This window comes from Phocoena phocoena, chromosome 10 (assembly GCF_963924675.1).
Source record: "Phocoena phocoena chromosome 10, mPhoPho1.1, whole genome shotgun sequence".
Taxonomy (NCBI): domain Eukaryota; kingdom Metazoa; phylum Chordata; class Mammalia; order Artiodactyla; family Phocoenidae; genus Phocoena; species Phocoena phocoena.
In genome coordinates this window covers 81,847,233-81,873,770 of record NC_089228.1, presented here as the reverse complement: position 1 = coordinate 81,873,770, position 26,538 = coordinate 81,847,233, and the positions used below count along the sequence as shown (strand labels likewise).

The window sequence follows — 26,538 nt, the reverse complement described above, 5'->3', positions numbered from 1 at the left end:
GTCAGGTGAGGATTCATTATGTCTTGATGACAGCCTCCCAATCTTGGTTGCCATAGTGCCTTGCAAAATATGGCTATAAATCTCTCCTATTCTGGTGCGCATGCCTCTTTGCAATGTGACTCTGCCACTCCTCCCATCAGGAGGTAGTTTCCCCTAACCTTAAATCTGGGCTGTGACCAATAGGACATGGTGGAAGTGATGTCATGTGACTTCTGAGGGCAGGCCTCAAGAGACCTTGCAGCTTATGCTCTGGATTTCTTAGAATGCTGTCCTGAGACTGCCATGCTGCGAGGGGCTATGGGTGATAGACCATGGGTCCTCCTGTTCCCACTGAACTCAGCCCTCCGCTGACTGTAGCTGCGTGGGTGAGCCCAGCCCAGAACGGCCTGGCCAACCCACAGAATCATGAGAAAGAATAAATCATCCTTTTAAGCCCCTAAATTTGGGGTGGTATTTTTTTTTCCTACAGCAGTGGTAATGCAGTGGATTAAAACAACAAAGGTTTATTTTTTGCTCACATTGCATACCTGCTAAGGGTCAGCAAAGGTTCTGCTTTTGGCATCACTCAGGGCTGATAGAGCAGCCACCATCTCAAACGTGCCATAAAGAGGGAAAGAGAGCACGAGGAAGACTGCATTGGCTCATAAAGCTTCCATCTAGAAGTAGTCCATGTCACTTACAGTCACATTTCATTGGCCAAAGCAAGTGGATGGGGAAGTTCAAACCTACTATGTGATTGAAAGGAGATGAAGCCAGAACGTCTCTAATACTCACCGCTCTGAAGGTAGTTTATTTCTCTCTTGTAAAAATCCGAGCAGGTGGGCAGGGCTGGTATGACATCAACACAGTGTCAGGGACCCAGGCTCCTCTGTCTCTTTGCTCTATCATCTCCAGGATATTGCTCTTGAGTCACCATCAGATTTATATTCCAGCCCATGGGAGTGTGTGTGGGGGGATGTTACTTTACTTACCGTACTTGTAAGTTACACACATCAGTTCTACTCACATTCTATTGGCCAGAGTCTTGTCACCTGGCCATTAGCTGCAAGGGAAGCTGGAAAATGTAGTCTTTATCTGGGTGACTGTGTGTTCTGCTAAACATCTCTTACTGTAGAAGGAGGGAGAACAGATACTGGGTGCAAGGGAGGCACCAGCAGCTCAGTCGCAGAGGCACCTTTGGGACCCCCAACACCAGGGGTGTCATGGTCTTCCTGCATTCAGTCGATTCTGTCCAAGGAACTGACTTTGTGTATGTCCACCTTGTGTATGTGCGTTTCTGAGAAGTTATTTGTAAATCAAAAGAGTTTTCATAAACGTAACTGATCACTTCAGAGACGTTTCATCTTCATCTTTGATTGATCTTATTTACTTACACCCCACATTGTTTGACAAATATTAAAGAGACTTCTGTGGGATGGGGAGGCTAACACACTAGCTTAGAGTTTCTTTGCTTTCTGCATTTCATACAAAAGGCCAGTTGTAATTTAAAGGCACATCCCAATTCCAAAAATACTTTCACTCCTTTGAATCACCAACCCCAGATTTATTTATTTTATAAGTTGGAGATTTTATCTACTGGACTTCCCGTAAAAACATTCTCAATATTTTTCCCAGTCTCTAAAACTAAGTGTTGATTTCATTTTTCTCCCTAGATTCTCTCTGCGGAAGGACTGCAGGGAAGAAAAAGATGGTGAATCCTCCTAAGTATCAAGAATTTCTAAGAATTTCTAGTTTAATCCCTTGGGAGTTTATGTTCAAGAAGACAGTACTACTCTAGACTCTGAGGAAGTAAAATCCACTTGGGAAAACCCAAAAGAAAACTGAAACTTTACTTAAATAAAACGTTTTGCAATATCTCGGTTGGTTTGTGGGTTTGTGTGCTTTAGACTCTTCATGTGAGAGCATGCGTGCACTTGTGTCTGTGAGACGGTGGAAGTGGGGAGCAGTGTACAGAGCCTGTGGTGCAGATCAACTGACTCTATGGATGTGTCAGGATTAGGGAGACAGACCGGAAGTTTCACGCCCTCAGCTCAGTCCCCAATCCCTGATTATTTTTTCCCCTAATGAGAGAACGTGCCCCCTACCTTCTGCCACTCCCTAGTTTTCTTTCTCTGGCAGCAGACAAAGCAGCTGCTGAGCCAGCTCTGGTTTTCGGGAAGTCAGATGACCTTTTCCCTCTCCCGGCTCTCTGCCTGTCCGTGCCCCTAAGGTAGACACCATGGACCCACTGATGGCCGTCCTTTGCCTGCTGCCCCTGTACCCAGGTAGGAGCAGGGGAGGGGGGATGCTGGGGTCCTGTGGGGCAAGGCCAGTGCTACCCAGATTGAGTTTCCATGTGTGAAACGGACTGTCTCTTCTGCTCTCCTTTTCTTATCCGTGCCTTCCTTCTTTTCTTCATTTCTGTGTCGTGTCCCCATGCCCACAGGCTTGGCTACGACCACTCCCTCCTGCCCTCAGAACGTGAATATCTCTGGGGGCAATTTCACCCTCAGCAACGGCTGGGCCCCTGGGAGTATCCTCACCTACTCCTGCCCCCTGGGCTTTTACCCGTACCCGGTGGCGACAAGCCTGTGCAAGAGCAACGGACGGTGGCATTTCCCGAGATCCACCCAGCGGACAAAGGCGGTCTGCAAACGTGAGGCTTCCCACCAGCGGCCACCCCAGGACTTCTATTTAGTTTAATCAGGGTGGGGCTTAATATGACTAGATGGGGTGGCAAAGCTTCTTTTCCACAGGGCTTTTCAAAATAGTGGGAAAATGTCAACTGCCCAATAGCAAGGCACCGGAGGCAGGCTCTGATGTAGATTGTGGGGTACCAAAGCCAGGGATGATTTTTTAAAAAATAAGTTTATTTATTTTTGACTGAGTCGTGTCTTAGTTGCTGCCCACGGGCTTTCTCTAGTCGCGGTGAGTGGGGTCTGCTCTTCGTTGCGGTGCGCGGGTTTCTCACTGTGGTGGCTTGTTGCGGAGCACGGGCTCTAGGTGCACGGGCTTCGGTAGTTGTGGCACGCGGGCTCTAGAGCACAGGCTCAGTAGTTGTGGTTCACGGGCTTAGTTGCTCTGTGGCATGTGGGATCTTCCCAGACCAGGGATGGAACACGTGTCCCCTGCATTGGCGGGCGAACTCTTTTTTTTTTAAAATAAATTTACTTATTTATTTATTTAATTTTGGCTGCATTGGATCTTAGTTGCTACACGCGGGCTTTCCTCTAGTTGCAGCGAGCGGGGGCTATTCTTCTTTGTGGCGCGCGGGCTTCTCATTGCAGTGGCTTCTCTTGTGGCAGGGCACAGGCTATAGGCACACGGGCTTCAGTAGATGCGGCTCGCGGGCTCCAGAGCACAGGCTCAGTAGTTGTGACACATGGGCTTAGTTGATCCGTGGTATGCGGGATCTTCCCGGACCAGGGCTTGAACCCCTGTCCCCTGCATTGGCAGGCGGATTCTCAACCACTGTGCCACCAGGGAAGCCCAGGGATGATTGTTAGAATACTGAACAATTAACTGCACAGTACTGACCATTCGGGATGGATGCTGAATGGTCCTGGCATCCCCTGTTGTACCAGGAGTCACCCCTCTAGTTATCCACTCATGGGACGTCTGAGGACCCCAGGGGAGGGGCTGGGGTGGACATGGCCCTCAGGGGGCTGAGAGAAGTGGCTGTTTCTCAATCTATTAGGTTGAACTGTGTGAAATTGCCAATATTCTACCAACTGCCCAAAGTAGCAATTTCACAGGCATCAACCTAACGTTTTGACAACCAGCTGGCTCTACCCATGCATCCAAGCTGAACTTCACCCAGTTAGTGTCCAGCCCAGCTGTTATCCCTCCATCCTTATATTCTCATGCCCTTCTCTCCCTCCAGCTGTTCGCTGTCCAGCCCCTGTTACCTTTGAGAACGGCGTATACACACCACGGCTGGGGTCCCACCCTGTGGGCGGCAACCTGAGCTTCGAGTGTGAGGATGGTTTCACACTGCGGGGCTCGCCGGTGCGGCACTGTCGCCCCAATGGCATGTGGGATGGGGAGACAGCTGTGTGTGACAACGGCGGTGAGTGCCCTGACAGATGGCTGCATGGGGGCAGGGGTCTCCCAGGAGCCCTGGAACCAGATATGTGTTTAGGGAGCTTCTGTGGGGACAGGGCCTGGTGTTTCTGGTGCCAAAATCATATTCCTAGATTTTGGTCAGTTGAGGTCTATAATGACACATCTCTGGCCTGTGGGGATCCTGGCTCAAGGAAGTTGGTGCTAAGCTTCAGATCCAACACAAAGGCTCCAAATACTCTGTCCAGCTCTTCCAAATGCCTCAAAACCAGATTGGTATTTGGGCGCCCTGGGCTATTGTAGGGAAGATATGATGAAGGGAATCGAGTGTCGCGCTTAGGTGCCTTGCCTCAGCAGCAAGTTTGGGTTCCAAGCCTGGCTCTGATTTTGACAGCCTTTGGGCAGGTTATTTAACCTTTCTGTGCCTCAGTTTTCACATCTGTAAAATGGGGATGGTAAGAGTACTGACTGCATGGGGTTGCCGTGTGGATCAAGTGAGTTGCATCTGGAACAGCCCCTGGAATGTACTAAGCGCCACATATACTTTTGTCATGGTCATTACTGCCCCTGTGAAAGATGGGGGGGCTCTGCTTGACAGAAGTGGGGTTCCTGGGATTCCCTGGAGCCACATTGGCCTGTGGGCTTTGGAAGCTTCCTGGATCACAGTTCTAAATACACAATACAGAAGGTTCAGAGTCCACGAGATGGCAGGACCGTACCCTCACCTGGTGCCCAGCTGTTGGCTCCATATTTACGTCCTTGATTCTTTGACAATAGCCATGTATTCAAACATAAATATAATTCATTTGAAAATTGAGGTTTAAACTACCTAAAGCATACAAATCTTAAGTATTCAGCTTGATAAACTTTTATACCCACAAGTATCCTTTTACGTGTATCCACCCACGTAATCACCACCCAAGACCGAGGGTCCATTATATCAGGAGGTTGCCTCCTGTCCCCTCCCACAAGGTAACCACTCTTCGGACTTCTGTCTCCACAGATTCGTTTAGCTTATTCTTACACCTCGTAGAAGTGGAATCATACAGAATGTGCTCTTTCGCATGTGTCTTCCCTTATTCAGCATTCTGCCTGTGAGATGTATCCATGTTTTCCTGTGTATCAGCAGTTTGTTATTTTTCATTGCTTTGTAGTTCCATTTCATATTACAGTTTATCTATGCATTCTCCTGTTGATGGGTATTTGGGTTATTTCCGGTCTTTGGTTATTGTAAGTAAAACTCTATGAACATCCTTATGTGTGATTGGATGCACTAGACACATTTCTCTTGAGCACATTATCTAGGAGTGGAATTACTGGGTCACACGTTGGCATATGTTTTCTTTCAGAAGAGGCTGCAAACAGCTTCCTGATTGACACTCCAGCAATTTAACAGTTCTGGTTGTCCCACATCGTCTCTGACACTTGGAATTACCCATCTTTTTAGTTTTAGCCATTCTGGTGGGTGTGTGGTGATGTCTCATTGTTTGCAGATATTCTCTGTGGAGAGGTAGGGCTCCTTCCCTGAGGAAGCCAGCATCTTCCCTGAGGCTCTGGGATGGATACAGGCAGAGTCCCTGGGTTGGGATTGGTATGCTTTAGCTGGAAACTGGGCCACTGAGTTCTAAACCTTTTTCCCTACTTCAGGTTTTCTATCCACACACCTGGGAGGCACAGCTGTAGTGTCTCCCAAGGGAGGGGCCAAGGGACCCGCAGAGGCTCTGAGGGTCTGTAGAGGAGGAAAAGTCTGGCGGGAAAAGGTGTCCGAGCAGCACCCAGAGGCTGAGGCGGGTCCCTGCTCATTTCCATCTTCCTTTGCTCCTCACAGCCAGCCACTGCCCCAACCCGGGCATTGCCGTGGGTGCAGTGCGGACGGGATCTCGCTTCGGCCTCGGCGACAAGGTCAGCTACCGCTGCTCCTCGAATCTGGTGCTGACGGGGTCTGTGGAGCGAGAGTGCCAGGATGAAGGGGTCTGGAGTGGGATGGAGCCCATCTGCCGCCGTGAGTAGCTGCTCTGACCCTCCTGAGACTCCTGGGCCCCCACCCCTGGCCACAGCTGACCCCGGTGGCTCTCCCCACAGAGCCCTACTCTTACGACTTTCCCGAGGATGTGGCCCCTGCCCTGGGCACCTCCTTGTCCCACCTACTTGGAACCACCAATCCCACCCAGAAGAAGAAGCGTGAGTGCTTGAAGTGGGGGTGGCAGGGTGCTGGGCGGGTGCAGAGAAGGGGCAAGCTTCCGAGGGGCCAGGAGCCTCCGGTGGGCTCAGCGGGGCTGAGCTGACTGGAGGGGAGGTAGAGGGGCCTGATTGCCTTGGCAAGAGAGTGGGTAGGAGGTGGAGTCTGAATCTTTCCCTTCCACATTTCTTCCAGAAAACGTGGGCCGCAAAATACAAATCCAGCGCTCGGGTCACCTGAACCTCTACGTGCTCCTGGACGCATCTCAGAGTGTGGAGGAAGAGGACTTTGAAATCTTCAAGAAGAGCGCCTCCCACCTGGTGGACAGGGTCAGGAAATAGGAGCTCACACATACCAGCAGCCTTCCTGCACTCACGGTCTTTGTCTCCTTCCCTTCCTCAGAATCCCACTCACAGCCCACCTCCTCCAAGAAGTCTTCCCAGATTACACACATGCCATGCAGGAATCACGGATTTAATTTAGAGGATCCTATTTTTCATTCCACAAACACTGTTGGGGTAGCTACTCTATGTCAGGCACTGTTCTGGGTGTGGGGGGACCTCAAAGATGAACAAGGCTGAGACCCCACTTTCCAGGAATTCATCATCTAGAACAGTGGTCTTCACAGAGGGGTACCCCAAATAAGCTTCTGGCGTGTGGCAGGAAAATACTGGTATCCATGGTGAATGATTGTAATTTAACTTAAATTAAGAACTTAATAATTTCCTTTTAAAATTTCAATATTTTCTATATGTTTTAAAATGTGTATAATATATTTAAATAGTGATACACTTTATAAGTATGAGTATACTTTATAAATACATATACCTATATTGAGGTACGTGCTCAGAATGTTTCGACTGACGAGGTCCATGAACGGAAGAGTTTGGAAACACTTGGTTCAGATTCCTTGCCAGGACTCTGCTTGGTAGTTATGCTTTTCACAACAGTCTGTGTAGATATATGTTTTCCCTCCCAGCTACGTTTGAAAGAAGGCAGCTTTTGTGCTCCTTAGTGTCTCTCTTAAGACGTAAAGTTAAGTAACTCACTAAGCTGTGAGGCTGCAAAACTCGACAGACAAGTGCCGTTATGTTTGAATTCTACCTCCACCTCTTACCAGGGGTGTGATCTGGGGCAAGGTAAACAAGCCTCAGCTTCCTCATCTATATAATGGGGACCATCACGACCCTTCACAGCACTGAGGTGACGATTAAATGAAGAGTGAGCCAGTCAAAGAGAGGAGAGGACCAACAAATGTCACTTTCCTGGCTTCTTCAAGCAACCGTTTCCCAGGAAGGGACTCTCCAAGGGCCTTGCATCCGTCAGTCTCTGTCCAGGATCTCTGCCTCCTCAAGGGCCTTTTGCTGGCTCCCTTACCAACTCCCCTTTGGTTTGGGAGCCTTTCACACTACCTCTCATTTGCCCTTCACAGATCTTCAGCTTTGAGATCAAGGTTAGTGTCGCCATCATCACTTTTGCATCAAAGCCCAAAGTCATCATGTCTGTCCTGGACAGCAAATCCAAGGATGTGACTGAAGTGGCCCACAGTCTGGAAAACGCCCACTATAAAGGTATGATGTCATCAAATGAAGGTGATGGAAGTGGGGGCAGGGGATGAGCTCTCTGTGCCTGCAGAGATACTGGACAAGTTTGAGAGAGAGTGGGGCTTCTTGGTGGCACTCAAGTCCCAGGGCTCTGGGACTAAGGTTCCTTAGGTGCGGTGGCTTCCAAGTCACGTTCATGGTCGGAGAGTCCCAGCTCCTACCAGCTCCGGGCTTCCTCGCACGTGCTACGTGTCCAGATGCATCATGCATGTCTTTGGCTTCTCCCTGATGCCAGAACAACATGGTCTGGTTTTCATAGTCTCCTCACGTCATTAGGAAACTACCTGGGTGGTAGGTAGCAGATGGCTGAAACAACCCACTTTCTTTGGAAACCCCATCTTTGAATCTTGGGACTTTAGGATGGCCTTCAGTGGGGTTATGCAATGAGCATTTCTAAAGGGAAAGGCTTTTAATGTCTGAATGGGCAATGATGCCAAATCTCTAACTAGATGTCAAAAGTCTGTGTTTATCAAATCTATTGATAAATGCATTTCCAGTGTTTGGGGAAAATAGAGTGACTCCCTTCTCCCAGGTGGTAGGTGGGAAGTTTCTTAAGAGAGCTTTTCGTCTTCACATATTCCAGACCATGAAAACGGAACGGGGACCAACATCTACGAGGCCCTAAATTCTGTCTATATCATGATGAATAACCAAATGCGACGGCTCAGTATGAACTCGGCGGCCTGGCAGGAAATCCGACATGCCATCATCCTTCTGACCGATGGTGGGTATCGTCGTCTCTGTGAATGAGTCTGGCATAGTGGAAGGAGAAGCAATGTGGGGTCAGAGACCTGCACTCTGGTTCTCCCCTTGCCACTTAGGGCCTTGGTTTCTTATTTATAAAGTAGAAATAGTGTCGATGATGACGGTAATGACAACCGCAACAATTACTGATAATGGAAGCTGCCCTCCTTTCCGTACACAGTTTTGTTGTTGTTGTTTATTTTTTTTAATTTTTTTGGCCGCGACGCACGGCATGTGGGATCTTAGTTCCTTGACCAGTGATTGAACCCTCGCCCCCTGCAGTGGAAGCACGGAGTCTCAACCACTGGTCTGCCAGGGAAGTCCCCTTACACAGTTTTTATGAAGAGCAATTTAAGTACTTTGTGTAAAAGTGCTTTATGATTATAAGTGTTAGTTATTGTTATTACCTGGGAGGTCACATAGAGGGAGCTGGATGGGGAGGCGTGGCTCTGGACCAGTGATGTTGAAGTCCACCGATGGAAGGGCAGACTGGCTAGTGGATCTGGGCTCTGCCATTTATCTCTTGATTTTGTCCAAGTTACATGGCTCCTCTATAAATCAGATTTCTTGTCTATAAAATGAGTAGACCCACACTTACTGGGGCTTCATGAAAATCAAATGAGATAAAGTGTAGGATGCCCCTGGCCCAGTGCTAAAGAACTTCTGTAAATAATGTATCTTGAAACTCAAGTAGGGAGGGTAGGTGTTGAGGTTCCCAGGATGAATCCTTCCCCTCTCTTCCAGGGCTGGGGGGGAATCGTGATACATCACCCAGATGGACAATTCTTTTCCTTCCTTGTTCTAGGAAAGTCCAACATGGGTGGCTCTCCCAAGGTGGCTGTTGACAATATCAAGGAGGTCTTGAACATCAACCAGAAGAGGAAAGACTATCTGGGTGAGCCTCCGCCCCCGCCCCATCTGTGCTGCCCTGCAGGGGGGCCCAGGGCCCACAGCCAGGGGTTCTAGCATCTTGGCTGTATTTCTATCGAGACCCCAGGCTGTGTTTTTCTGCATGAAGGCAGCCGAGTGTCACACTGAAGAGTAGTCAAACTGCCCGTGGTTTCAAACTTGGGTTCATCTTTGACTGGCTGTGGCCATGGGTTATTTCTTTACTTGTCAGGATATAGTACAAAGACCTACCTCACTGGCCGATAAGGGCAAATGCTCAAACATTGCCTGGCACAGACAAACACAGTGTGCGGTGGCGGCCACCACCATCGTCATCGTCATCGTTTTCATTCACCATCTGATGTTCCACAAACCTCTCCAGGAAGAAAAGGCCTGGATTCCTTATAGGGGCTGTTCCTGGCCTTTCTTCCCTTGGCAGTGCAGATAACTAAGGCTCTGGAAGTTGCAGTCTCTGAAAGAACAGCTCCTCTAATTCAGACTAAACAAAAATTGCACTGACCTTTGACCAGAAAAGAACTTCAAAGAGAAATCCTCCAGATAAGGGAGGGCAGCTGGTTTTGAGGCCCCAAGTTTTACTTTCCCCTGGGTCCTCTCATTTCTGTTCATGCCACCCACTTCACCTGCCCCTCGGAGGTAAGCGTATTCCTCTTGAAAACCCTGGCCTAAGGAAGGCAAATCACAAACTCCACTCCCTAACTCCTTAGCATCACTGGGCCAGAGTTAAATGCTTGAACGCACCTCATGAAAAAGAGGCAGGAACTGCAGGGAAATAGAGAAAACACGTGGGGCGTGATAACTGTCCAGTTCCTATCATAACTGCAAAAAAGGCCCATGAGGGGTACAAAGGGTGGGAGAAGACCAGACTCTATGGTCCACCCCAGGGCAGTTCTGACTCGCACCCACGCTGGCTCAGAGGCTGGTGTGGATGGCTGTGTGGGCCCAGGTTCTCCTGCGGGAAGAGATGCCTCCAGGGTCCTCTCCTAGAGCCGACATTTTGCAGAGGAAGACCAGATCTGAAGTTTTGCCTCCATGCTACATCATGAGTTCTTTTTTTTTTTTTTTTCCGGTGTGTGGGCCTCTCACTGTTGCGGCCCCTCCCATCGCGGAGCACAGGCTCCGGACACGCAGGCTCAGCAGCCATGGCTCACAGGCCCAGCCGCTCCGCGGCATGTGGGATCTTCCCGGACCGGGGCACGAACCCGTGTCCCCTGCATCGGCAGGCGGATTCTTAACCACAGCACCACCAGGGGAGTCCCGGATCACTCAGTCTTTGCCTCTGTCTTCACGTCACTTTCTTTCCTGAGTGTATCTCTGTGTTGTCACATGGTTTTCTCTCTCTCTGTGTTTGTGTCCAGATTCCTCTATTGTTATAAAGGCATCAGATTATCACCCCTCCCCACCCCTGCCTCCATCCAGCATGACCTCATTTTAACTGATTATATCCACGAAGACACTATATCCAAACAAGGGCATATTCACAGGTCCTGGGGGTTAGGACTTGAACATATCTTTTGGGGAGACACAATTCTACCCACACTAGGCATTAAACAAAATAAATAAGGAAACCATATGGCACGGTAGATAGTGACACGTGCTAAGGTATAAAATGAAGCAGGGAAGGAATCGAAGTGTCTGGGGCATTGCAGTTTTACACAAGGAGGCCAGGGAAGGCCTCCCTGTGATGGTGACATTTGAGTCGAAACTTAAAAAGGTAAGAAAGTGAGGCATGTAGAAGTCTGGGAGGAGGAGTGAACCAGGCAGAGACACAGTTCATACAAAGGGCCTGAGGTGGGAGTGTGCCTGTCAGTTTGAGGAACTTCAAGGAGGCCACGTGGCTGGAAGAGAGTGAAGGGGGAGGAGTGGTAGGAAATGAGGTAGGTCGTGGGGGGAGGGAGGGGCATCCCGCTCATGTAGGGCTTTGTAGGATGCAGCGAGTTCGGAATTACAGTCTTCTGTCACGGGGTAGCCCCTCAGCCACAAGATTCTGGTGATTTCCTCCCCATCAGACATCTATGCCATTGGCGTGGGCAACCTGGATGTGGACTGGAGAGAACTGAATGAGCTGGGGTCCAAGAAGGATGGCGAGAGGCATGCCTTCATTCTGAAGGACGTGGAGGCTCTGAGCCAGGTCTTTGAGCACATGCTGGGTGAGTGTGCTTTGCTCTCTCCAGAGTGGTGTGGCCAGTGTGGAGCTGGCCAAGGGTCCATGCTGGCACCTGCTCGCGGTGCCCGGCACCAGCCTCCTTCACCATCTGCTCCTCACGCCCACAGATGTCTCCCAGCTCATGGACACCATCTGTGGGGTAGGGAACATGTCTGCCAATGCCTCTGCCCAGGAGAGGACACCCTGGCATGTCACTATTAAGGTACCAGGAAGGAGGGATGGGGCTTGGATCCCAGAGGTGACAGCGGCCATGAGCCAGAGACACAGCAGTCCCTGAAGATCACCTGTTCCCCTGCAGCCCAAGAGCCAGGAGACCTGCCGAGGGGCCCTCATCTCGGACCAGTGGGTCCTGACAGCTGCTCACTGCCTCCGCAACGCCGAGGCCCACCCCCTGTGGAGGGTCAGCGTGGGTAAGGAAGGGCCTGCACCCGCTTCCCAACCCCGTGGGCAGAGCTCCCACCCCTTGTCCCTAGCCTCTGGCCCCTTCAGCAGCCCTGGTCCAGCCTAATCTGCCACATTGTTTCCAGGGGATCCCAACTCCCAGTGGGGCAAAGAATTCCAAGTTGAGAAGGCGGTGATCTCCTCAGGGTTCAATGTCTTTGCCAAGAAGAATCAGGGAATCCCGGAGTTCTACGGCGATGACATCGCTCTTCTAAAGCTGGCCCAGAAAGTGAAGATGTCCACCCACGCCAGGTGCCGGAGTCTGGGATGGGAGGGTGCCCTCTGGGCGAGAAGTGCTCTGGGGAGTGCTGGAGGAGGGGACACCAAGGACGGGCCTCTGTGACCCTTGTCCTTCTCCTCAGGCCTATCTGCCTTCCCTGCACGGTGGGGGCCAATCTGGCTCTGCGGAGACTGCCAGGCAGCACCTGCAGAGACCACGGTGAGCGCTGGGCTTAGGGTGCATGAAGAACTGGGATCAGGGCTTGGGGGTTGATGACGTGGGCTGTGCTGCAGTTCCCAAGTCGGGAGTCTGGACGCTAGGTAAAGGGACCAGTACTGACATCCTTTTCCTTGACTGTAGAGAGTGAACTTCTGAACAAACGGAGCATTCCTGCTCATTTTGTGGCTTTGAATGGGAACAAGCTGAACGTTAACCTCAAGACAGGGTCGGAGGTGAGGGTCTCGGGTCCAGTATGCTGTGGGCGGATGGGATCCCCCTGTGGCAACTCCCTGAACGTCTCTCTTCATCCCCTAGCTCTGAGTGCTTTCTCCATCTGACTCCAAGTCACCCCTCCTCCAGGCCTAGCTGCACTTCCAGGTGTCCCCCGGGCCTGCCTGCTCACTCCATCCTTCTGTCCTATTCCACCCCTACTGCAGTGGACAAACTGTGTCAAGGCTGTCTCCCAAGACAAAACCACGTTCCCCAACTTGACAGATGTCAGAGAGGTGGTGACAGACCAGTTCCTATGCAGTGGGATGCAGGGGGATGACAATCCCTGCAAGGGTGAGCTCCCTCCCCCCACTTCTCATCCCCAGTCCCCACCCTGGAGTCTGGATTCCTGAGGGGAAGGCCACCTGTGTCCCTCTGGCCAGCTCGCATGCCAGGACACCGGTGTACCACCCTGATGCGGCGATGAGAGTCAGGATGACAGTCTCTTGTCCCTCCTTTCTGGCAGGAGAATCTGGGGGAGCAGTTTTCCTTGAGCGGAGGTTCAGGTTTTTTCAGGTGAGGAGAGAGGGGGGAAGCTCGCAGGACTGGAGTTACAGGATCTTGGCCTTGAGGAGGCACGAGGCAGGCCTTCGAAGGAACTAAGGAGGTTGGGGCTTGGGGCTGGGACCAGGGCAGCGTCCCCACCCCAACCTCTCCTTCTTTCAGGTGGGCCTGGTGAGCTGGGGTCTCTACAACCCCTGTGGCAGCTCTGATAAGAACTCTCGCAAAATCGCGCCCCGTGGCAGGGTGCCACCGCCACGAGATTTCCACATCAATCTCTTCCACATGCAGCCCTGGCTGAGACAGCACCTGGAGGGTGTCCTGAACTTTTTGCCCCTCTGATCACGGCCACTGAGCCCTTTGCTGTCCCGCCAGGACCAGCCATCTCTCCCGTCTCCTACCACCGAACGTCCACCCTCAGCCTCCATGACCCATCCGCACGCCTTGCTCTGAGCGCATGCCTGCTTCCAGGATCCCGAAGCAGCGGCACATCCACGCTGGGGAAGCCCTGGCGCTCCTGCCAGTGCGGACCCCACCCTCTGCTTTACTTGCCTCACTCTCCTTCCGCTTTCACAGGGAATTACCTGGCTATGAAATTAATAAAAATCAATGATTTCCACATCTGTCTGTGCCTCTGCCTGGGGGCTGGCCTGGGGGGAGAGAAAGGCCAGAATGATTCCAGGAACGGCAAGAAGGCAGGTCAGAGACCCTGCTGGACAAACAATGGCTGGACTCTGCTCCATAACAGAGTCCACAGGGCAGCCAGTGAGGGCCTTATATCTAGTCCCCAAGGGGGAGGTCTGGGCTTGGGGAGGAACTGGAGCTGAGAGGAGGTGCTGACAGGCAGAGTCCTGGACCTTGGGCAGCAAAAGGTGGGGTTTTGCAGTTTCCGTATCCTTGATTGGCAGTGGGGCCCTCCCACTCGGACATTCCGGAAAATGACATGGGTAGGGTGGGTGGAGCGGGCAGCAGGTGGGAGAACACAGATTGCGTAAAAGGCTGGAGGCTGTGAGGGGCAGGGGAAGGGCGTGTGACCAGGCTCAGGTCTGGAGTTTCAGCTTGGCCATCGAGCCAAGCAGACACGCAGCAGGAGCCAGGAGAGGCCACCCTGCCACCAGCCCCAGTTTCTCTCCTGTCTTCCGTCACCATGGGGAGCAAACGCAGCCCCCAACTCTGCCTGGTACCCTTGATCTTGGGCCTCTTGTCTAGAGGTAAGTGAGGTCACAGCCCCCCTCCCCCCCACCCCTGCTGCCCCCAGGATCCGTCCTTGGCCTTATGAGGCTGGGCTTCACCAGCCTTTCTCTTTAGGTGTGAGCATGACGCCATTGCCTGAGGCTGGGCCCCAGAGCCCCTGCTCTCTGGAGGGAGTAGAGATCAAAGGTGGCTCCTTCCGGCTTCTCAAGGCGGGCCAGTCACTGGAGTACTTGTGTCCTTCTGGCTTCTACCCATACCCTGTGCAGATTCGTACCTGCAGATCCACGGGATCCTGGAGTACCCTGCAGACCCAAGACAAAAAGATTGTCAAGAGGGCCGAATGCAAAGGTTGGAGGGCCGTGAGGATGGACCTGGGCCAGCGGAGGGACAGAGCAGGTGGTGGCCTAGGTCCAGACCTGGATAAGATTAGACTTGTGTGGAGACCAGGCAGGCTGACAAGTTGGGCTGAGCAAGGGTAGGAGCTGAGCAAGGGCTGGAGGTGGGATGGAGGGAGAATGAAGGGGAGCTAATCTTTACTAAGCATTTACCCCGTGTCAGGCAGCCCTGGCAGTTCAAAGAACACTCAGAAATGGGGAGGGGGGAGTGGGAGGATTCCCCATGGGTTGAGGTACCCTCCAGGGGTCAAGGGTAGCAGCTGATCCTGTAGGACCGAGAAGGCGCTGTTTCTCAGTGATAGGGTCCCTGAGACTAGGAGGGATATCCTAAAGGGCAGTCCTTCCATCTCAGTAACGTCTACTTGTTCTCCTCCCCCAAAGCAATTCGCTGTCCCAGACCACAGGACTTTGAGAACGGGGAGTACTGGCCCCGGGCCCCCTACTACAATTTGAGTGATGAGATTTCTTTCCACTGCTATGATGGTTACAATCTCCGGGGCTCTGCCAATCGCACCTGCCAAGTGACGGGTCGGTGGGACGGGGAAACGGCCATTTGCGATGATGGAGGTGAGAAGCGTCCCCCTTTCCCACGACACTACCTTCTTCCCGACCACCCTCAGCCTGAGGAACTGGCACCGTAGCTCTTGTGCTCTACCTTGCCTTCAGGCTTTGGCCCTTACCTCCATGTCTCATGCTTCTGCAGCGGGGTACTGCCTGAACCCGGGCATCCCCATTGGCACAAGGAAGGTGGGCAGCCAGTACCGCCTTGAAGACAGTGTCACCTACTACTGCAGCCGGGGGCTCACCCTACGTGGCTCCCAGCAGCGAACATGTCAGGAAGGTGGCTCTTGGAGTGGAACGGAGCCTTCTTGCCAAGGTGACCCTTGATCCGTACCCTCACGTCAGATCCTGCTCTCCCATCCTCACATTCCCACACCAGAGCACTGCCTTCTCCCCCTACTGCAACCCAGCTCCTTGCTCACTTCTAAACCTCCCCAAAGAACTTCTGAGCCCTTCCCACCCTGGAAACCCACCATCTCTCGTCACTATGTTCCTGACCCTCCCAGACATTTGACCTGCTTTCTGACTTCTCCCAGACTCCTTTATGTACGATACCCCTGCAGAGGTGGCCGAAGCCTTCCTGTCTTCCCTGACAGAGACCATAGAAGGAGTTGATGCTGAGGATGGGCACAGACCAGGTTTGAAGATAGAGAGGGGAGGCAGGGCAGGGAATTGGGGGTGGGAGGAGGATGGAGAAGGGGCAGGAGAACCATGCCTCCTGGAGCCCGAGTCTCTCTGTTGGCACCCAGGGGAACAACAGAAGAGGAAGATTATCCTGGACCCCTCGGGCTCCATGAACATCTACCTGGTGCTGGATGGATCAGACAGCATTGGGTCCGACAACTTCACAGTGGCCAAGACTTGTCTCAGAAACTTCATTGAGAAGGTGGGGCCCCCTGCCCCTGAATGTGGGGACCCTGAATGGACCTCACTGCCCTGCCAGGACTAGCTCCCTGATGCCCCCAGCCCCTCTGAGCCACAGGGTCCCAGAAAATCTCCAGGTCCTATTCTGTCTTCCTTTCCTTTTACTTGAAGCAGTTTCTTGACCTTTAACCCAGACTCCTCCACGAACCCCAGGGTGATGAGTCTCTTACTATGTCCTTCACTGTCTGTCCCAGTAAAGCTGCTGAATTCTCCCAGCCATATATTCTACTTTCAATGCCATGACCCCTTGCTCCCCTCACCCACAGGTGGCAAGTTATGGGGTGAAGCCAAAATATGGTCTAGTGACATATGCCACAGACCCCAAAGTTTTGATCAGAGTGTCTGATCCAAAGAGCAGCGATGCAGACTGGGTCACAGAGCAGCTCAACCAAATCAACTACAAAGGTCAGAAGTCAGGGAAGGGAATGGTGGGAGGTTCGCTCCCACCATTGTGGTCAGAGAGGTCTGAAGTTTCAGGAGTGTTGTGGGGAGGGCAGTGAGACAAGGAGGACTACTTTTTAATCCATGGATGGGCAGCAGGGTCATTGGAAAATGGGGATTTTTGGTGGGAACCCTTTGGAACTGAGATGGTCACTTCGTTGTCAAAGGGAAGTCACTGGGGTGACAATTAACTCAAAAAGTTGACAGAGGGGGATCTCAGTTGCTGCTAGGCCTCTGGGGTCAAGGATGGCTCGGAAGTCCAGGTGGAGGTGATGATTTCTTCCCTTTCCACAGACCACAAGTTGAGGGCAGGCACTAACACCAAGAAGGCTCTCCTGGAAGTATACAACATGATGAGCAGGGAAGTGAACAAACTCCCTGAAGCCTGGAACCGCACCCGCCACGTCATCCTCCTCGTGACTGATGGTCAGAGGGACTGTTCCCCTGCCTCTGACTCCTCACCCTCTCCAACCAGCGTGTGGCCCTGAAGTCCACGTGCAGCGCTGGGCTCACGGTTGGGGGCCTGAATGCTGCCCCTTCCTGTGAACCTTTATGAGGAGGGACCCTTCTCGCCACCATCTCTCACGTCCATCTCCTCCCCAACCTGCTCACTCTGCCGTTTTATGTCACTCCTTCTGGCCAGTTTATCTTCCTTGACCCTCTTCCTTCCTTGTCTCCCACCTTCATGGTCCTGGTCTCTCCTGCAGGCTTGCACAACATGGGTGGGGATCCAGTCTCTGTCATTCACGATATCCGGGACTTGCTGGACATTGGTAGAAATCGCAAAAAGCCCAGGGAGGATTATCTGGGTGAGTTTTATTGCCTAGGACTCAGCACCCCACTTTCTTAGCTCCTGCCCCCCAGGGCCTGGACCCTCACTCTCCCTTTTTCTCTCCCAGACATCTATGTGTTTGGGGTTGGGCCTCTGGTGAACCAAGACAGCATCAATGCTTTGGCTTCCAAGAAGGATAAGGAGCAACACGTGTTCAAACTCAAGGACACAGATAACCTGGAGGATGTTTTCATACAAATGCTTGGTAGGAAGATATCAGAAGGGGATAAGGAGATGGTCAGGAAAGTCAGCTCTCCCCAGACCCCTCAAGGTCACTCATTCTTCGACCCCTCCTGAAGCCCTGGCAGTCTGCAAGTCCTTTCTCATTCCTCCTTCTCTACCTCCGTGTCACTATTCTTGCTTCCTGGTACTGCCCACTCCCTGATCTTAGAATCAGAGTTCTGAATGATGCAGAGATCTTTCCTAAGTCCCTCGTTTTACAGATGTGGAAACTGGGGCCAAGAGAGGTCAAGGAACAAGTTAGCAAGAGCTGGGCCTGAAAACATCCAGCTCTCTGATCTTTGTTCCCCGTTCTTTTCACGATACCACAGTGGTTCCCTGCCCTCAATGTAAGGAAACAAGTGCCCCTGCCTTCCCTTTCCTCCTATGGGCATCTGGTCCCCATAGACATGTAGGCGTCCCTCCCCGAAAGGCTGCTGCCATTTGGAAATGAAGTGTCCCGCCTTTCAGTACAATCTCCTTTCTTGCCAGATGAAACCCGGACCCTGGGTCTTTGCGGCATGGTTTGGGAGCACAAGAAAGGTACTGACTATCACAAGCAACCATGGCAGGCCAAGATCTCAGTCACTGTGAGTGCAGTGTCCTGGTGGCGGGGACTTATGAGGGGGGAGGTCAGGGTGAAACAAAGGTCGGGGGAAGGGCAAAGTGTTCGTAGATGGCGTTGTCTGTGAAAGCCGAGCTTTCCCTCTGCCGCTCTCTTCCCAGCGTCCTTTGAAGGGACACGAGAGCTGTATGGGTGCTGTGGTGTCCGAGTACTTTGTGCTGACAGCCGCACACTGTTTCACTGTGGATGACGAGAAACACTCAATCAAGGTCAGCATGGGTAAGGATGCAACCAATCAATCCTGAGCTTCAGCCACGCCCTCTGCGCAGAACCTCCCACTCTCTTCAAGAGGCCACACTCCACCTGACCTCAACGCAGCCCCTTCCCTTGCACGCTGGACCACTTAGGGATGAGGAAGACTTGAGTTAGGGATGACATGGGGGCAGAAGACTGCCTACAGAGAAGTGGGTGGTCTAGAGGTACCCACTCTCCTACTTCAGGAGGGAAGAAGCAGGAGTGGGAGATAGAAGAAGTCCTATTTCATCCAAACTACGACCTCAATGCGAAAAAAGCAAAAGGTATTCCTGAATTTTATGACTATGACGTGGCCCTCATCAAGCTCAAGAAGAAGCTCAAGTATGATGAGACCATCAGGTGAGCCATCTGGATTCCCAAAGAGAAAAGGCTGCGAAAGGCAGGGCTGGAAGACTGGGGCAGGTCCAGGGTTCACCATCCCCGAATTTTCCCATCTCTCCTCAACAGGCCCATTTGTCTCCCCTGCACTGAGGGATCAAATCAAGCTTTGAGGCTTCCACAGTCAACCACGTGCCAGCAACAGAGTAAGACAGTATCAGGGAGAGTAGGGTGAGGTTCTGAGAGACAAGGGAGGCATGAGAGGGAGCTGCAGGAAGGGCAGGTGATGCCCAGCCATCTCTAGCTCACAGGAAGGGGCGGAGGAACATTTGCTGAGTGACAAAGGACAAGGACAATGGGGGAAGGGAGAGTGCTGAAATGACCCAGTCTATTTGTCCAGTGCAAGAGCTGCTCCCAGCAAAGGATATCAAAGCTCTGTTTGTGTCCGAGCTGTCTAAGGATGGTAAGAAGACACTAACTCGGAAGGAGGTCTACATCAAGAATGGGGAAAAGGTGAGGAATGTGGGATCCTGAGGTCCTTTAAGCCCCGATTCTTCCTAAGCAAGCTTTGTTCATCACTCCTCTCCTGCGTGCATCCCCACCTCACCTACAGAAAACTGGCTGTGAGAGGGATGCTCTACGTGCCATAGGCTATGACAAAATCAAGGACGTCTCTGAAGTAGTCACCCCCAGGTTCCTTTGCACCGGCGGGGTGGCTCCCTATGCTGACCCCAACACTTGCAAAGGTGAGAGAAGGCTCTTTGGTTGTGATCTAAGTTCCTGAGGCCCAAGAGTCTTTTCCCCTACAGCTTCTCCCTCCCTGTAGGTGATTCTGGTGGTCCCCTGTTTATTCACAAGAAGAGTCGCTTCATTCAAGTGAGTTTCCCCTTTCCCCTCTGTGGGGAGATGCCAAGTAGTCAGCATGGCCCCCAAAGCAGGAAAGCTCACTGCACGTGGCTGGAAAGGGGAGGGTGGAGCCTGCCTCACCTTTGGACTCTTCCTTGAACTGGCCAACTTAGGGGTGTGTGTCTGATCTGTGTGCCAGGGGATAGGACTGAGCTGGGCCCCTAGTCTAACCCTCCCAGGTCAGCTCAGATGCAGCTGGGAGTAGCTGCGCTCCCTGGAATTAGGAAGGAATTCTACCAAATGGTTCCTGGGACGCCCTCGCCCTCTTCAGGTTGGTGTGATCAGCTGGGGCGTTGTGGACGTCTGCAAGGGGCAGCAACAGGTACCTGCTTACGCCCGAGACTTTCACATCAACCTCTACCAAGTGCTGCCCTGGCTCAAGGAAAAACTCCGAGATGAGGATCTGGGTTTTCTATAAGGGGTTTCCTGTTGGAAACGGGCATGAGATCAAATTAAAACAACTACGACAACACCTGTGTTCAAGATCCTTTTGGGGTAAAGGAGTGGGGAGCGTGCACTGACCATGTTGTTACAACTGAGATCAAATCTAACAGCCGTTTTTAAAGGCTCAACCCCAATCCCAAGTGCTGAAAGACCAGAGGCTGAGGGAGATGTGTGAGCTTCCACCTCAGTGTTTTACTGAGACCAGCGCTGGGGCAGATGAGGCACACGGAATCCAGTTCCACTCCCTAGAAGCCGTCCACAAGGTTTTCCTTATAGACGTCATCACTGTAGACAATCTGTGTCCTCTTGTCCCGGTGGCAACCCTTAGGGCTATTCTGCACAGCTAGGGAGGGAGGAGAGTATTCATTAAGGTCTGAAGGAGGGCACTGATGAGACCTGAGGCCCAGAGTTTGACCACCTCAACTCTAGCCTCTGGCCCTTGGATGCCCAGTTTCCATGCTGCCCTCTGGTGGCCGGGATGGCCTTTCTATTAATACCTTTAGCCCCCTTAGACCAGTGGCTACCAACCCGTGGCCCCAGCAAAAAAGAGTGTACACTGTTATCATGGCACATGCAAATACCGTAATGAGTGTTTTGTTCTTAGAAAAACGCCAAATGTTATCGTTGAGACGTGTGAATAATGTTAGCCCACAACTTTCAGTCAGTACACCAAAAATTAAAAAATCTCTATAGTCCTTTGTTGACGCGCTGGTCCTTTTGGTTCCTGCTTGTACAGAGGGCCACTCTTGCTCTGAACTCCCTTGTGCCCACTCCTTTACGTGAAAATCTATTTCAGGTAAAACGGGTTACTCACTCCATCAGGAGAACTCATTCTGGGTGTAGCTTTGGCCCTCGAGCCGTCCCTTCCCCTTCCTCTTTCCTCCCTACCCCCAGTGTGTCCCCTCTCTTCACCTCACCTCCAAGGATTCCATCCTTGCCACTCTGGGGCTAGAGTGAACCCCCCATACAAGCCCCCATTCTCTGGGAGCTTTGTATCTTGACTCCGCTGATCACTTCCTCTTTCTCAGAGCTTGTATCCTTTGGCTGCAATGACCCAAGCCCCTCAGGTGCTGCTGCAGGCCCCATGACCTCTCCTTCTGTCTCCTTTGCAGCGCCCTCAACTTCAGCCTAACAAGCCAGGACGGCTGGGGACGTGTGGGGCATGAGGAACACAGCCCAGCTTCCCACCACATCCCCTGACTATTCCTCAAGCGCAGGCCCGGTTCACTTGCTCTTGAAATTCAGTCTCCCCTGCCAACGCTATGGTTCTGCAGCTACCCCGTGATACAGATGACTCTAGTCTACATTTTCATGCCTCACCTCACACCTGAGTTCCATATCCCTAATTTCAAAGGCTTATTTTATAACACCAACTATACTGCAACTCAAAATGAATAAGGCCGCATGAGATGCTCACCTTCTTCACCAACCTCAGTCACTTCCACTTTTTCCCCGTTCCGGTCAGTGCCTTGGAAATTGTTTTCAATACTTTTCTCTCCTTCTACTTCTAACTGACAGAAGGCCTGACGATTCTCCTTCCCATCCCCACAGCTGCCACACAAATCCAGACCTCTATCACCTCTACAGAACCCAGGGACATGCTGGGGAACAAAAAGGGGTGAGCTGTAGGGGACAGAATGAGAGAGGAAGAATCCCATTCTTACCCAGGGAGCCCCAGACAGACTTGCCAGTGGCAGCGTCCAGCATGGGCTGTTTTCGGGCAATGCTGACTTTGAGCTGTACGGACTCCACTTGGGTCCCGTTGAGCTGGGGCAGAAGAGGGGAGGGGGCAGAGGATGGGGGGAAACATTATAGACAAACCAAAGGAGAATTTCCAGGAGTTACCATCCTAGGAACAGACTAAGTAGGGACTTGAGAATGCAAGGTTTCCTGCGTAAACAGGGAGAGACCGTCTCTGTCAAGAGGAAATGACTTCCTCCTGGCTCCCAGTATTTTAGAAAGAAAATATAAGGATGGCAGGAGGGATGGGAAGAACAGATCTGGGAAGTCCCAACCTCAGCAACGGCCTGATCTGCTGACTCCATCTTTTCATAGGTGACGAAGGCACAGCTGGGATGAGAAAACACAGGGTCAGTAGAGGGCCTATGGGCTCCTCGGGACCCAATCAAACCCAGTGTTACAGGCTGTGGAGACAGGCTAGCTTCCTCCCTCAGGTCTCATACCCCAGGTCCTCCAAGGACTACCATCCTGCCCCACTGTCATCCTTACTTTCTGGGTGGGTCCATGGAGAGGTCAATGATGTTTCCAAAGGGAGAGAAGGCCCCACGGAGGAGGGTGGGCGTCATGTCTTCTCCATACACATAGAGAGTGTTCCCCTTCCGAGGGGCCCGGCGTTCAGGAAACGAGTCCGACCCTACAGGACAGAAATCAGTAACGAGACATAGTCTAGCTCACCCTCCACTTTAAGAGTCCACTTTAGTAGGACCCACCTAAACCTTATCTGAAGTCACTTTCCCACCAGCCAAGATCACTCACTGCGGAAAGGGCCCTCTCGGTCCCGGTCCCGGTCCCGGTCTCGGTCCCGGTCCCGGTCCCGGTCTCGATCGCGGTCCCGGTCCCGGTCTCGATCGCGGTCTCTGTCTCGCTCCCGTTCCCGCTCTCGGTCTCGATCCCGTTCCCGGTCTCGGTCCCGGTTCCGCTCGCGGCTGCGGTCCCGGCTGCGGCTTCGGGGAGGGGAGCCTGAGGAGCGGGCACTACCACGTTCTTCATAGCCCCAGTCGAAGCTTCGAGCGGGGGCATCACCAGCCCCCGGGCGCTCCGCCTCTTCTCCATCTGGTCCCAGTTCCCGAAGCCGATCGCTGGAAGACACAAAGCTGGGGAGAGGTAGACAGGGAGGATCAAAGGGGGCCTCTACCTCACCTTCCCAGAGCCTGGGGAGACTCAGCAATCCCTCTGTAGCCCCAGCTCCACCCACTCCAGTCCCAAACCTCCTAAGGACCCAGGCAATCCCCCCGGCCCCGCCGCCCGCCAGTGGGACCCAGTCCTATCTTTCTCTAACCTCTCATACAGAGATTTCCTCTGTGGACGTCTAGACGACTGAAAAGGAAACCAAGGACGGTTAAGATGAGTCCCAGCTGCTGCCATGTGGTCCCAAATATGTGGGTCGCTCGTTTTTCTCAGTCCCCCAGAAGCCGCTCAGAGACAGACAACTGGAAACCATTACCTCCTGCAGCTCATCATCGGCAGATATGCTCCTCTGGAACGGCTGGAAAGTGGGGACTGGCCCCTTCTCAGGGTCCTGGGAAGATGGCAGAGACCCACCTCAGTGGGGAGCAGGAGGCTGCCTAACCACGGGGCAGAAGGAGGTCCTCTTCTCTCACCCTCTTCTCGGCTCCCCTGGCCTATCTTTTCTTTTCTTTTCTTTCCTTTTACATAAAAGATTTAATACACACTTAAAGCAGTTAGTTTACTTAAAAATGTCTTAAACCTGATGACATTCTCGGCCTGCTCAACTCTTCTGAGCAACACAATCCAGGAGCTCTACTACAGGACGGATTAGAGTCACACGATGCGTAAAATGGAGGAGAATCTAGGCGTCATCCAGGTTCTTCACTTTACAGATAAGAAACCTGAAGCTCAGGATGGTATAGCAACTTGCCCATGATTAAACTGGCGTTACTTTCCCCCTAAACTTACCTCCATTCCAACTTGGAAGGATGCCCTCTGAAGTTAAGGAGTCCCTGAACAATCTTTGTGCCTGTGCTCACCTTTAACTTCCCCTCTAGGGTCCGGGAACGTTTGAAGCCCGAGTTCTTGGTCTCAGCCTTGATGGCACTGATGGCTCCTGACTTCACCAGCTGCTTCGCCTGCTCTGTTGCCGTGGCTGTGTCCACCACAGGCTGCTCTGACAGTGCTGGAGTGGCGAGGGAAAGAGGCATTATGTTGGCCAGGCTGTGACACAGGTCAGCCTGTGCTGCTCACTTCCAGTCTATCCCCGCTTCCCCTGTCACTCACAGCGTTTGACGCCGCCTTGGCTGGCTGTGCTGCTGCTGCTTTGCTTCTTCAGAGCCAGCAATGCCTTTTTCTGGGAACAAGAGTGAGAAGAGAGGAGTTGGTGAGGGCCAGTCCCTGGCCAGGTCCTCTCCCAAGGCCCCTGGGCGCATCACTCCGGGGACACCTTGCTGAGAGAAAACAATGCAAATGGTGCCCCTGGAGTGGTACATTGAGGCTGCCCTGCCTCTTACATAGTCCCCCAGATCATCTACAAAGCCAGCCATACCTAATCTATTCAAACCATGGCCTCCAGAGGCTTTCCACAGTCTCATGTTTTTCAAGTTGAAAACAAGGCATTCAATCATAGACCAGAGCCCCCGGATATAAGCTGCAATTAAATATAAGCCTCCGTGCCTTCTTAGGGACTTCATCCATCCACCCCTACATGTTTAATAAGAACACACAATTGCTCTGAAACAGGGATACGCAAAAGTATGAGACACAGATCCTCCCCTCAAGAAGCTTACAGTCTGAGAAATTAGATGATGACTAGGTTGAATTTTCAAGACTGATCATAAGTGCAGATTGTAGCTGAGAGCAAGTAAGATTTTTCTGATGCCAAATGGTTATTAAACTGGGTCCTGGATACAATCTGCATAACACAGACTGAGAGGAAAGGGCATTTTAGACAAAGAAAACAGGGTGGCAAAGATGCAGAGATAAGAAAGCTTTGGGAATGCATGTTTTGGGATCAAGGAATAGTTCTACAGAAAGGGATGCCTGATTAAGGCTTTGTTTTATAGACAATGTGAAACCACTGGGTTTTGAGAAAAAGAAAGGCGGTGTTTTGTGTTTTCAATGCACCATTTTAACAGGAGTGAAAAAGTCTGTCCAAAAAAAGAAACTTGTTGAGAGACCATTACGACAGGCTAGGTGAGCATCAGCAAAGACCTGATCTAGGGAATACACAGGAAAAAGTAAACAGAAGCAATTACTTCAAGGGAAGAATCAAGACGACTCGGCAAATGTTTGGCTATGCAAATTGAGCAGAAGACAGAGATAAGACTTTCATTCCAAACACATGGGATAAGTAAATGTAGTCAGCCCTATTTGGAAGACCAAGTTTAGGACAGACAAGATGATAGCTTCAATTTTGGATATGTGAAAGTTATCAGTAAAACACTAAATGGAACTGGAAAAACCAAGCCTGGGATCGCCGGCTCTTAGGTGGTACTAAAAGCCATGGAAAAGGAAGAAAACTCCATGGCAGACTGCATAGAAAAGAGAGAAAAGAAAGTACACACTTGAGAAAGTCCATTGCTGAAACTACACTGAGAGGTGGTATGTCTCCAGGTATGAGCTAGCTGAATCCCCACCCCCCCCCAGCCCCGCACACTCACCCCAGGTGTTCTCAGTGTAGAGTCTTTGAAAGTTTGGGTCATACCCGCACACACTCCCTCACCTTTTTCTTGAGTTTGTTGAATTTCTTCTGCAGAGCCTCCTCCTCCTCGCTCAGTCCGGGGGGTATCACCAACATGGTGGCTCCTGGTTCAGGGGCAGGGCCCAAGACATCTTTCTCCACTGTCACCGCCCAGGGTTCACACGCCGTGCACACTGACCCCAGCCCCACCCCTCCAGGCCTGCCTACTCCTGTCTTCTGCCTCTCCCTACCCCTTGCTTAAACCAGGCTGCCGTCCAAACCCCCGCTCGTCGGGATCAACCAGCATTCCCTTCTCACTTCAGGAATCACGGATACCAGCGCCTAGGGGCACCATGTGGCCCAGGAAGGGAGAAACACCCCCTCCGTCGCCAAGACGATGGTACCAGACCCCCCTACCTCGCTGGGGTTAGTATGGCAATCGCGGGGTCCGAAAAGCAGAGGAGGCAGTGGAACCCGCGCAGCGCTTTCAGAGCAACCAAAGGGGCAAGAAGACAGAAGGAGCTCGGAAAAAAGGGACGAAGGCTGAGGAGAAGGCCTTACCTGAGGGGGCGGCAACCGAAGTCCCACGGTCTCGGGCGGCGCCCAAGCGGGCAGCGGATCGCGGGCTCGGAGCGATGACGTAGCGAAGGGCGGAGAACGCGGTAACCAAGGCGGCCCGCGGCGCACACACTTCCGCCCGGCATCCCACCAGTTTGGGCCCGCCCCTCGGTAGCGCTCATCCCCGCCCCCGGAGGGGT

The 26,538-nt window shown here is 52.2% G+C and overlaps 3 protein-coding genes across 4 annotated transcripts; 2 read left to right on the top strand and 1 right to left on the bottom strand.

Moving 5' to 3' along the window:
- Positions 1-2,124: 2,124 nt before the first annotated feature.
- Positions 2,125-13,911, top strand: C2 (complement C2). Of its 2 annotated transcripts, XM_065885596.1 has the most exons (18): positions 2,125-2,264; positions 2,426-2,635; positions 3,863-4,048; positions 5,870-6,043; positions 6,124-6,222; positions 6,416-6,549; positions 7,653-7,791; positions 8,408-8,548; positions 9,374-9,463; positions 11,484-11,624; positions 11,749-11,843; positions 11,940-12,051; positions 12,169-12,334; positions 12,445-12,521; positions 12,663-12,754; positions 12,959-13,085; positions 13,258-13,307; positions 13,458-13,911. In XM_065885596.1, exons 1-18 carry the CDS (start codon positions 2,219-2,221, stop codon positions 13,632-13,634), a joined length of 2,256 nt encoding a protein of 751 aa, XP_065741668.1. In that variant the 5' UTR covers positions 2,125-2,218; the 3' UTR covers positions 13,635-13,911. The 2 variants fall into 2 exon arrangements, with proteins under 2 accessions (XP_065741668.1, XP_065741669.1); XM_065885597.1 differs by lacking the exons at positions 2,426-2,635; positions 3,863-4,048 and having other exon boundaries at positions 2,219-2,264.
- A 393-nt stretch (positions 13,912-14,304) lies between these two features.
- Positions 14,305-20,434, top strand: CFB (complement factor B). The gene is made up of 18 exons (XM_065885594.1): positions 14,305-14,503; positions 14,601-14,834; positions 15,263-15,448; positions 15,585-15,758; positions 15,979-16,080; positions 16,192-16,328; positions 16,633-16,771; positions 17,102-17,233; positions 17,515-17,616; positions 17,707-17,844; positions 18,351-18,448; positions 18,585-18,702; positions 18,924-19,077; positions 19,186-19,262; positions 19,457-19,569; positions 19,670-19,802; positions 19,883-19,932; positions 20,234-20,434. The coding sequence occupies exons 1-18, from the start codon at positions 14,440-14,442 to the stop codon at positions 20,378-20,380; spliced, it is 2,298 nt and encodes a 765-aa protein (XP_065741666.1). The 5' UTR covers positions 14,305-14,439; the 3' UTR covers positions 20,381-20,434.
- Positions 20,435-20,436: 2 nt separating this feature from the next.
- Positions 20,437-26,538, bottom strand: NELFE (negative elongation factor complex member E). The gene is made up of 11 exons (XM_065885589.1): positions 26,342-26,538; positions 25,823-25,905; positions 24,382-24,451; positions 24,135-24,280; positions 23,591-23,665; positions 23,426-23,463; positions 22,903-23,240; positions 22,636-22,780; positions 22,422-22,476; positions 22,071-22,173; positions 20,437-20,749 (listed from the first exon to the last, which is right to left on the bottom strand). The coding sequence occupies exons 2-11, from the start codon at positions 25,895-25,897 to the stop codon at positions 20,652-20,654; spliced, it is 1,143 nt and encodes a 380-aa protein (XP_065741661.1). The 5' UTR covers positions 25,898-25,905; positions 26,342-26,538; the 3' UTR covers positions 20,437-20,651.

Bases quoted from the DNA above. Each gene is read 5' to 3' on its own strand.
- C2 (XM_065885596.1), top strand. From the start codon at position 2,219: ATGGACCCACTGATGGCCGTCCTTTGCCTGCTGCCCCTGTACCCAG. The intron at 2,636-3,862 runs GTGAGGCTTCCC...CTCTCCCTCCAG, and splicing joins GACAAAGGCGGTCTGCAAAC to CTGTTCGCTGTCCAGCCCCT. The intron at 11,625-11,748 runs GTGAGTGTGCTT...TCACGCCCACAG, and splicing joins GGTCTTTGAGCACATGCTGG to ATGTCTCCCAGCTCATGGAC.
- CFB (XM_065885594.1), top strand. From the start codon at position 14,440: ATGGGGAGCAAACGCAGCCCCCAACTCTGCCTGGTACCCTTGATCTTG. The intron at 17,234-17,514 runs GTCAGAGGGACT...TCTCTCCTGCAG, and splicing joins CATCCTCCTCGTGACTGATG to GCTTGCACAACATGGGTGGG. The intron at 19,803-19,882 runs GTGAGAGAAGGC...CCCTCCCTGTAG, and splicing joins TGACCCCAACACTTGCAAAG to GTGATTCTGGTGGTCCCCTG.
- NELFE (XM_065885589.1), bottom strand. From the start codon at position 25,897: ATGTTGGTGATACCCCCCGGACTGAGCGAGGAGGAGGAGGCTCTGCAG. The intron at 24,281-24,381 runs GTGAGTGACAGG...TCGCCACTCCAG, and splicing joins CCAAGGCGGCGTCAAACGCT to CACTGTCAGAGCAGCCTGTG. The intron at 23,464-23,590 runs GTAATGGTTTCC...TTTCCTTTTCAG, and splicing joins CCGATGATGAGCTGCAGGAG to TCGTCTAGACGTCCACAGAG.